Here is an 11,721-nt window from a genome sequence, read left to right on the forward strand (position 1 = left end):
TGGCTACTTGTGTCATGCTCACTGTTGTGTGATGTCTGCATGCTCACTCTTTGTCTGCCCATGTTAAAAATATTAAATAGGTCCAAGTTTTTTCGGGTGACAGAGACATACATTCACTTTACCCGCAGTTTGTAGGGAATTTTGTTTTTTATATTAAAGAGTCCGTTTTTTGGATTGGATGACTGTCAATATTTAAAAGTAGGACAGTCATCAAGTAACATTTGAAACATGGAGGTTAGATTTGATTCTTTAGGTGAAACTCTATAATATTCCTGTGGAAATCCAACCGTCTTACACCATGTGCTGATGTGAGACTGTGTGGATTTCAGAAATCAGAAAATGGGTATATGCTGCCCCCTTGTGGCTGTGATCAGTTAGACTGTAACAAATGCTTGCTTGTATTTTGCAGATTTTCAGTATTGATCATGTGTTTCAGGTACGAACAAAAGCAGACAATACTTAAGGAGGAACTGGCCAAGGCGGCTCAGAGAGAGAGGGAGGCGGCGATACAGGAGATGACTAAAGCCATGAGCCGGGAAAGACAACACACACGCCTGGAAGCTGAGAAGGCCAAAGAACTGGTACACACACACACACACACACACACACACACACACACACGCAAACACGCACACACACGCAAACACGCACACACACACACACACCATGATGTGAGATGATCCAGTCTAAAGTGCATATTTATAAAAGGTTAACGGTTGATTTTCCTCTGTAAAAGCAGACAGACACATTTTTCAGGTTTGCATGAAAACAGTCACCGAATGATATTGTATACTGCAGTATGCACTCATGACCTGTTAGTGGAGGGGTAGCTGTAGTCCGTGTTTCATGTGACACAGTGACCATTGGAGTTTCTGTCAGCAGTCGCATGACTGGACACTTTGTATTTGTATATAGCGTGAGTTCAGCTATAAAGCTGTGCACAAAGTGAAAGCATTTGTTGAGCGTGAAGTCGTGAGTCAGCCTGGTGCACTTTCCTCTCGTTGAATCACACATCAGAGCATTTCACGCAGACATGAATTGGGTCTATGGGATTGGATTTATAATTCGTATGGTGATTCTCTTTTTTTCCTGCCCCTTTTCATGGCTGCTGTTCTTATTCCTTCCGCCTCTCTTGAATATTTTTCTCCCTTTCGTCCTTTCCTCGCTCTTAATCTCCTCTCTACCTCCTCCAGCCCTCTACCCCCCTCTGGTTCTCCTCTCTTTTCTGTGCTAGCCCATCACTCTCATCTTTCTACCCTGGAGACAGTATTATCAGCTCAGTCCAAGTGGTAAATTGCACCCAAGAGTTTCCTGGGGTTGGAGATAGGACTGGTGTGGGGTTGGAGGTATAGTCATGGGAAGGGAGGGGGGGGAGTTGTTTTACACATCAGCTGATGCCAGTTTCGTGTGATTCCCCCTCCCCCTGCTCTTCCCCCTGCTCTTCCCCCTGCTCTTCCACCTGCCTCCCCTGTGTTGAAACACGTTGTTGCACCTGTCTTATCTGCACTCCAACACACTCCAACTCCTATTAGAAAGACGGTGGCGGGACGTCGTGAGCGGAATGACCAGTCGAGCGGGAATGGACTTCCTGATGCCGAGGGCTCCCTGTAATTACTGTTTCTTGTGCTTTGAATACATATATGCGCATCCACATTTGGTATGGGCAGATTTGCACACAGTCTAAACTCAGATGAGACTTTTTTTTTGTAACCTGTTGTGGAATCAGAGAGCCCGATCATCTACAGGGTAGTGGCCCATGGGATCTCAGTTACAAGTTTCTGTCTGTTTCTAGTTATCACTTCACCCCACAGAGTGGGAATGAAGTATTGTTTTTAGTGGCTCTGTCTGACTGACACTTGCACTTGCCAATATGACCAACAGAGGCCGCCAGAGGCTTGTTGTGTGAATGGGGTGAAGTCTGCCACCTCTGATTGCCTTGTTCTATTATGTAGACACTTCCATATGTATATGTTTATATAACTGATTCAAAGTAAAATAACCATTAAGTGAAGAAGGGAAATGTCATTTTGTGTCCCTTGAATGTGAACTGTCAAGTATTAAGTCAGAAATATAGATTTTTTGCTTTTGTAGCTTTTAATAACTTGTTACTTCATTTTTTTTTCTATTAACAAGAAAATGTCACTTGGCATTTATGCTTAAAAATTGCCTTTTTTTGCCATGTATGGTGTGACGGACTGGAGGAAATGACAATTTTACATAGTCCAACATCACATACAATTTTCTACAGTCAGGTCCATAAATATTGGGACATCAACACAGTTCTCTTGTTTTTGGCTCTATACATCACTGCAATGGATTTGAAATTAAACAAATAAGATGGCCTTTAACTGCACACTTTCAGCTTTAATTTGAGTGTATTTACATCCAAATCAGGTGAACGGTGTAGGAATTGCAACACTTTCTATATGTGCCTCCCACTTTTTAGGGAACCAAAAGTAATGGGACAATTGACTGAAAAGCTATTTCATGGACAGGTGTGGGCTATTCCCTCATTATGTCATCTTCAAATAAACAGGTAAAAGTTCTGGAGTTGATTCCATGAGTGACATTTGCGTTTGGAATCTGTTGCTGTTAACTCTCAATATGAGATCCAAGGAGCTGTCACTGTCAGTGACGCAAGCCACCATTAGGCTGAAAAATCAAAACAAACCCATCAGAGAAATAGCAAAAACATTAGGTGTGATCAAATCAACTGTTTGGAACATTATTAAAAAGAAATGCACCGGTGAGCCCAGCAACACCAAAATACCTGGAAGACCAAATTAAAGCTGAAAGTGTGCAGTATTAGCGTCATCACACTTTTCCACCACCTCACTATGCCTTGGCACTGCACAGTTAAGTTGCATTTCCACTGGCATAGTACCTGGTTCCAGGTACTGTTTTTTAGTACCTGCTCTGGCAAGGTAGAGTAGGTACTATGCAGACTGCTGTCTGAAAGTAAAAATGCTGAACTGTAGATCAGTTAAAAACAATTAACAATCCTGAAAACGTGGGTTAATCTCCAACAATTAACAGGGAAATGTCTAAAATCATATTATTATTTATTTATTTATTTAATATTTAACAGAGGAGTCTGTTCTTTTAGGGACAGCACTGCTAATCGCGACTGGTGAGCTGCATCACAAACACTGCCGCTGTGACTGTGTCAGACAGAGTCTGTGCTCTGGTCAAGTACTGAACAAATGTTTTATTTTTTTTAATTGATTCCAGCGATTTGATTCAGTTACACTGAAAACAACTGTTTTACAAGTCACTAGTCATTCGTTTGTGTGAGTCGTGTCATGCAGCTGTGCAGTGAGGACTTAGCCCACATTGGCGAGGCGAGGTGAGCTAGGACCATTGTGGAAAAGGGCCAATAGTAAATAAACATAGAGCTTATCATTACATGGATTGTCATATGTGCATGTCAAAAATTTGCATGATCATTACCTGCCACCCTGGGAAAAAAAGAATGAGGAATGAATATGTGAAAAGATGAGGAATAAGAGGTGGCACTCGATTTAGAATCTGCTAAGTAATTGAGGAAGGATGCGAGGAAGGACAAGAAGTGACTGAACACTTTGTAAAGGGGTAGAGTGAGGAAATGATGAGGAGCCAGTAAGAAATTGGAATAAAGGAGAAGATGACGTATCTTTTCTGTGGAGCTGTGGAGCCAAAGAGAGGTATGAATGAAAAGGTGAAAAGAAGTCTCTATGAGTGATTTAACAATTTCCTGGAGGATCACAAGGAGGTGGAAGAGAAGGAAAGAAAAAAGAGAAGGGAGGAGTGACTATTGTTAGTCTCGTTGCCACCTTGAAAGGATGAATGGAAGAGAAAGGACGGGAGTCTGATTTAAAAAGAAGGGTACACGATTAAACACTTTACACAGGAAGATCGGGAGGATGAGAGGGTGAAAGGGAGGGGTTGATGATGAGAAAATACAAATTCTCAACGCACAAGAAGGAAGGAAAGACGGAATGAATAATAATGTGAATGAGAGAAGACACAGGAGGGATGCATATCTAACCACCACATTTTGACAAGGACAGGATGAGAAGAGTGGAGGGAAACAGCTGATAGATGAAAGAATGACCACCTTCTGTGAAGCTAATGAAGGAAAGGGGGAGAAAAGTACTTGATAACATTCACAGGGAAGCAAATATGTCACAAGTTTGTGAGAAAATGTAGTAAAGGTGAAATTTTTGGAGATTTAACAGAGCACTACTGGAGGAAAAAGTGATGGATAAAGAATCACTGCAGAATGATGAACAGGTGGAGGTAAGAGTGCAGAGTTTAGCCTTGACAGTGGAACAAAGGTGTGAGGAAAGAGAGCTACAGGTGACTAAGAGTGTCCTGTCCTGTGTGCGTGGGCACGACACTGAATCACAAGTCAAAGAGAGCCAGATAATGATGTGCCGCATCTGCCATTTAGTCGCCTCTGTCTCATCCTCACCTTCACTCCTTCGCTCTTCCCATCCTGCCTTTTGTCCTCTTCCCGGTGAACTGTGTGATCCCACCATTCCCCCAGCCCTTTCTTCATCTGTCAGCCAAGGCCCCCTCGTCCACTGTGCTGCGTTCGTTGAATGGTCTTTGTTAATAGCAAATCTTCCCCAGATTATTTTCAGAATGAAAGAGGGGGATGGGAGAATGGAAAGAAAGGAAGTAAGCCCAACTAAAAGGCTAAAAGGGATTTTCTCTTATTATTATGTATTAATTGCCTTTTTAGAGCCTGTTGAAAGCCCAAAAAAGGTTATAAGTCGTATTAGCATAATGGTAAATGTCTTTCTCTCTGTTCTTAGATAACATTTAGAAAGCCTGTTTTTTTTGGCTGCCCTTTAACTTCCTCTGATGGCGCTTCAGTTATTTTTTTGATCACTTCTGTGAAGCATATACATTTGTTGGTCGAAGTGGCTAAATTGGCTGCTTTTGGTGTAATGATGTTAAGGCATCCTGTTCTTAACTATTTTATCTTACTATCTTATGTCCAGTAAGAGTCTGCAGGGCCTCAAAGGTCAGAATTAAAGGGGTACTTCACCATTTTTGCACAAGGATTACACGCCACGAGAAGCAGTATTGAGTCGGGCTGGGCAATTCATCAATTTAATGAAGTAATTTGAATTAATGGTATAGAAAGATTTGTTTTTAATGAAAATTGATTTCTCTTTAACTTCCACTGCTGCTCCCCGTGGGCTTCTGTAGTTCATTGTGGTGCAACACTGCAGCATGTACCCCTGGCATTTCCTCAGAAAGACTAACAAGATGGAAACAAGCAGTAATGAGATTGAAAAAAAAAAAAATTAAATAAAGGCTTCCCCTCCTTAGTAGCATGGAACTGCAAACACAATCTTTTTTAGATTGTATATATTTCATTTGAATGATTAGTTTTTTTTAGTAGGAATGAAAGTAAAATCTTCAAAGTCCGGTGTCATCTCTAGTCGTCTCTACGGAGGCCACTATTTTGGATCATTATATTTTAACAGTAGCCCACAATTGACAAAATACACATCTTTTTGTTTTGACGTTAACTGAAGGCTGAATAGGTCACTCTTCCAACACATTTGGAGGGAAGAGATGAGGGATATTCAGCTGTGTCATGCAACTTCATCAATGAATGTTGCTGAATTTACACAATGTACCTTTTGAATCAAGTTTGATGTAAAAAGAGAAAAAGGATTTTAGGCCATATTGCTCAGTCTGAGTTTTCAGCATGTTATATTTGTTCTCAATTATTACTGCTTTCATTTTTGCAGTAATTCCTCATAAGACATCAAACACAAAGATGCACACTCCTCGCAGTAAACACATTAGATTAAGTCTATTATTTTGACTGTGTAGTTGTTTTCTGTTTAAATGATGTGGTTGGGAAGCCACAGTTACTCTCCACAAGGTGAATTGTTTAAGGTGATGAATTTAAGTTGCCAGTTTGACATTTCAGTTATTTAAAACTGCATGTACAGAGTTCAGGTATTGAAATCAAACAGATTCATTGAGAATTCCAGTTCCTCCAAGTGCCACTAGATGGCACCAAATGTATATTCTTTAAGGCAATTGCGGTACTTAACATGAACAGGAAATCCTCTCTCTTTCTCTATCTACTGTATTATTTTGTCTGTTGCTTTTTCTCTATGCCCATCACAAACAATATTGAGTCCAATTACTTTAAGTTTTACATTTTCGGATTGGAAGGCCATCATCAATATTATGCCTCAGAATTCTTATGTAGTTACTAATCTACTGTTGTGTACCCATAGAGTGACCTGGTATCACTCACATCAATTATACAGTGATAAGGAAGTGGATGAGTGACAGGTACATTTTATAATAAGGTTCAACATGTGTCATAGATTATTCACCTCAGCTGCTTTTATAGGGAATGCAAATATGATATTAAAGGCACTTAGTTTTATTCAAAATCTGTATAAATCATTGACACTACTGGTCACACTCTCTGGCTCTCCATAGTATTTTCTAATCTTTAAAGTTTTTGTCTGAATTCTGTCAATTTAAGTAAAACATACAAAGAATACAGGTGTTATTTTGTTCCATTTCCCAAGCACTACATGCCACCACAGCTGAAACTGTATCCCCCGTGAAATGTTATTTAGTATTCCCCTGCAATGCTCAGCCCTCACCACCCAGTATAGTTAGTCAAGTATGCAATCTCAACATAAATCCCCATATGGTTAAAAAAAGCATGTCCAGATCCATTCACAAGAGCAATTTAAAGATGTAGCCAGGCCTGCAGTGCTTTTAGGACTGCAACATTAGTTTCTCCACCACATTTACTCAGACTCTTGTTACCAACGTTGTTCTGTACGTACGTGAAATATTGCACAATTATAAATAACCTGTTGATCTGTAGGTTGTCTCTTTACATAGTTTTTTAGGTGCACACATGGAACCTCTGTCTTCATAGAGGTCGAGCTGAAAACTAAAGTATGATGATGTGGCTTAACTTCAGGCTTGTGCCATCATTGGAAGGTGGCGTTAGCTGAGTGCTGAGCGAGTTGTCTGTCAACTAAAAGGTTGTGAGTTCGGTTGTCTTTTTACAAGATAACTAAACTATAACTATATGCTTTCCACCGATGGCTTTCAGTTCGAGTCATTACTGAGGCTGGAGCACACAGCATGAACTGATTTAACTTGGCGCCACCTTGCTCCCCTGCCACTGTAATGTCTTCTTGAAGGGATTTTGCAGAAAAGAAGAGCTTTACTTATAGGGACACTGTGTAGTATTAATGGGTTTATATGACCCAAAATCCACTTTTTCATACATAATATGTGCTCCTGCATTGTCTAGTCGCTGTATAATAGTTTTTGTTTCATTTTCGTAGTGTTTCAAAAAGTCATGTAAAATAACATGGTCGTGGGCCGCGGTTGCATAGCCACTGTTGGTAGCGAGACGGCATGTTTCTACTGGAGCCTGTAAGGACAAACGCGAGAGAACAAATAAAGCGTCGCTTTACTTGTAGCGGAAGTCCCGCCTCCACTCTCTCCGCTTCGTCTGCTACGGCCGCGGTAGCTCGCCCTCTCCCTCGCCTCACGAACCTCATCTGCTGACACGGAGAAAGACGACGAGGTCGACATTTGACCTGCTGAGGATACCGTAGCGCTCAGCGAAGTGAGGGGGTGAGCATAGCAGCAGTTCTTTGTTGTACATTTCAGCCTCTCCTCTAGATGTCACTATAAACTACTTACTTCACCTTTAAAAGAGCCCTCCAGCATTGTTGGCTTGTGATTCCGTGTCATTCTCCATTTTTCTGTGGCCTGATGATGTCACAGAGCGACCCCCACCTGACACACACACAAACACTCCAACCCCTGCCTGATTTTAATTGACAGGTTTCCCCCTCTGGCAATTTGGTGAGCAGAAGTGGTTACATATAGTAAAGTATCATTACTGTTGAACATATTAATGGTGTCAAAGAGATTGAAAAGAATTAAGACAATCTACTCATGACACTTTAAACTGCACAGATTGGGAACAGTGCCTTACGTATTACTGCACTGAATAACATGCGTCTTGCCCCTGTGCTGGCACTGTATACAAACAAATGCTCCCTCGGACAAGTCCAGTTTTGCTGAAAAAACAAATAACTTAAATTATATGGACTCCAGCTTTAAAGCTTCAGTCGGTTTTATCTTTGTGAACAGAAACAATGCACCATATATCTGGAATGGTGTTTTTCAATGGTGAGAGGTGGCTTATTTGTTTTCTGTGTCTGTCATCTTAAAACGGACTCAGTCAAGCAATACTATCAGTCCTGACTAAGGGAGCGTTTGTGTGTATAAATCTGCAGCACGGGGCGGACGGGGACAAGAAGTGTATATAATGGCAATCTGCTCACTGACTGGATTTTCTGAGCGGTAGAAACTCTTCATGGACACTCATTTATGTTTTTAGTCACGCTCAAACTTGTTGCACAGTGTTGCTGTTGCCTCCATCTGTTTTTTAATTTATTTATTAATTTTTTGGGGCCCTTTTTGCCTTTAATCGATAGGACAGTGGAGAGAGACAGGAAACAGGAAACAGGAGGCAGAGAGGTGGGGAATGACATGCAGGAAAGACCGCTTTGTGCGGGATTCGAACCAGCATATGGGGCAGGTCAGGTGCTCTACCAACTGAGCTAAACACTGCCCCGCCTCCATCTGTTTTGACATAAAAAAAATCACTTCCTGAGTCCAGAGTGAAAATGTCATCAGGCACAAGACCTAAACACTACTATACTGAGAAACAGAGGAAGTCTTGTGGAGATGATTGGTGGAATCAGCAGTGTGAGCTCCATTTGACACTGGTTTGAATGTAACAGGCATTTGTTGACATTTAAATGTATGCTCTGCAGTTTTAAATAAAGACTCCTATATATAGTAGGTTTATTTAAAAAAAATAAAAAAATAAAAAAAAGGTACTATTTGTGGTGTTCTTGCCCCAGTCCCTCAGGCTCAGACTTTGGAATCATTTGATGTGTGGGTTTAATTTATCTTGCTTTATTGTAGACGCCTACATCTATGTATTATTTACCCTTGTCTCGCCATCTGTGGTTTTCTGTGTATATATCTATTGCGGTAATTGTAATTGAAGCACCACTAGCTCAGAGTATCCATTACATCCCAGGAGTGTTCCTCTAACAATGCCACTGCTGCTTTACAACAAAGACCACCTTAATTTTTTTTGCCTTTGGTTCCCAGATGGTTTTCTGAGGCAGCATCACCAGTCCAGTTTGAGATACGAGCTGGGATTCCTCTTGTCTGTATTTGTTTGCAGCCAGCCCTGCTGGAATGAGCCAGATGTTGGCTCTGATTGGACAAACTTGCCTCTCTTGTTTATACCTAAATCCTTGTAATCAGCTAGGGATTGTCTGCTGATGGGGCAACACTGTTGTCTTTTTTTTTTCCGCACACACTCAGAAATCTCATTCAGACTTTTGCTGAGGGTGTGTGGGAAACAGCTGTGTTCACGCACACACACACACACACACACACACACACACACACACACACACACACACACACACACACACACACACACACAGTGAAACAGACCGAGGCAGATGGGGACATGCTTCATTATAGCGGTACGTATGAGCTGTTGAATTGCTTGATGTTTTATCATGTCCTCCTCTGACTGCTTATTTAGTCAGACATATGGTAACACACAGCTATTATGCCATTTAGATGAGTGAAAAACAGGGTAAATGAGTTGCTTTGCTCAGCACACAGATGCTGTCTTGAATTTCAATTGATTTACATTGCTGAAGCAATTTAAAGGAGCGTTACTGTATGCGGTCGACGAACATGTGCTTTAAATCCAAATGAGTATCTTGAGAAAAACAAACTCTCACTCAGAAGTTTATTTATTGTTTGAGTTGTAAAAACGAGGAGGGGAACGACTGTGAAGGGAAAGACAGTAAGAGTCAAGGGGGTGAAGGACGTATGTCGTGATGTAATGAAACAGACTAGTGACCGAGAGAGAAAAAGGAGAGGGAATGTTGGGAAGTGATGGGGAGAGGGCAGGATTGAAGGAAATGGAGGGAAAGTGGTGAGTGAAGGAATGGGTAGATGAGGTGGAGGGTGCTGCGGTATAGATAAGCCTGCAGTTGTATCAGTAATTGTAATCAGCAGGAGCTGACATGGTTCTGCATGTAAAGCTATTAGGCTGCTCAGAAGCCAGCTTGCGTCCACACTGTCAGATAGCCAGGGAGGACGAGCCATGTAAGCAAGGAGACAGACAGGATGTCCAGTTAATCTTGGTACACTAAAAACACAGGGAGACTGAGGAAAGTCGGTGTCGATCAACTGTAATTGCTGTAAAATAGGAGCCTTGTTTCTACCGCTGGTACAAATGGTACAGTTTGTTTCAGTTGAGCAATTATTTGCATTTCGACTGCCAAAAGTTGTGAAGGACCACTCAGTGGTCTGGCATTTAAATTGTGGAGCAAGACACTGCAGTCTGTCATAGGGATTGTGATTTTAAAACCCAAAATCTCTCACTTGTAAATGTAGTGGGCTTTATGACACACAGAGAGAGACTTCAAGGCTGTTTGCAGTTCTTTTTAAAGGGTAAATAAATCCCCGTCTTCTGAAGCTAACACGGTGCAATGCCTGATTTTGAAAAATGCCAAGAGGTACGCTGTGAGCTAAGTGAGGGGAGGGGAGAGGAGGGAGGGAGTGAGTGGTCAGATCAGGGTTTACCATTCAAAACCATACTGTGGTGAGCTGAACTGCATAGTACTGTTTGGTCAGATAGTGTGACATTAGCTGGATATGATAAAGAAAAAAGAGAGAGAGACAGGTATAGAAATGGGGGTGGGGCACTTAAACCATAAAAACCTGTGTGAGTTCAACATGTACAGGCTAGAACTGCATCAGACCGCCTTTGATAATCGCAGCATACTGTAGTCCAGGAGAGGGTTCTCAGAAATCACAGGCGAGCTGAACTCCTTTTGGTGATAAAGCAGCTTCAGACTGGTCTATAGATAATAAAAAGCTACATTTTCACATTAGAGATGACTTTGGTAAAGCTTGCTGAAGCAGTTAAAGGGCAATACACTGTGTCATCATGCTAAAAGAAGATCTTCATCTATATATATTTGCAGAATCAATCAGAGTCTGGTGCAGCACTTCTTGGTCCACTTGAATGGGAAGGCCCATATTAACACCTTGCTCTGTTTCAGCCAATGAGACCTGAACTCTCATTGGCTGCCAGATTATTATTGAGTGCTAATGTATTGCCTCCCTGGGAGCTATGTGTTAAGTAAACGCAGCAGAGTAAATAAAGGGGGGAAAGGGAAATGAAGGAGGGGGGCGGGCAGACTGGCACTGTTATCAGATGGCAGCACGGCACACATGCTGCCCACGGAGGAGGAGTGAGATGTGTGGGTGCATATTTAGGCGCGTCTGTCCTAGGCCCTGCTTGTCAGCCCAAACACTGGTATTCCCTGCCCGTGCGGTTTGTTGTCGATCCACTGGACTGTTAGCATTGGTAGTCTGCCCTCGGATGCTCGCTTCATGTGTGCCTTCCGCATTGGATCAGGGAGTTGGCCCTCCATAGCTGATGTCGCTGTGATGTCAAGTCTCCCCGACAGACACACTAACACACTCAGCCAGCTTCCATCTGCTGTTCCTTCAGCACAGTCTCAAAACCTGCTGTATGATTTGAATGTTATAGAGCTGAGCTATAGCACTGTAAAACAAGTGTCAGTCATAAAGCTCTGATGTTAG

General features: G+C 41.9%; 1 protein-coding gene across 1 annotated transcript in view; it reads left to right on the top strand.

Annotated features, from left to right (window-relative positions):
* The window catches only part of LOC310932111 (MICOS complex subunit mic25a-like), a 72,292-nt gene that overhangs the window by 3,782 nt on the left and 56,789 nt on the right, over nt 1-11,721 (top strand). The window contains exon 4 of the mRNA XM_083895397.1: nt 437-581. Coding sequence (XP_083751523.1) covers nt 437-581 — 145 coding nt within the window. The remainder of the gene's footprint in view (nt 1-436; nt 582-11,721) is intronic.

The sequence above is a fragment of the Microchirus variegatus genome (assembly GCF_963457635.1).
Source record: "Microchirus variegatus genome assembly, chromosome: 9".
Classification (NCBI taxonomy): Eukaryota; Metazoa; Chordata; class Actinopteri; order Pleuronectiformes; family Soleidae; genus Microchirus; species Microchirus variegatus.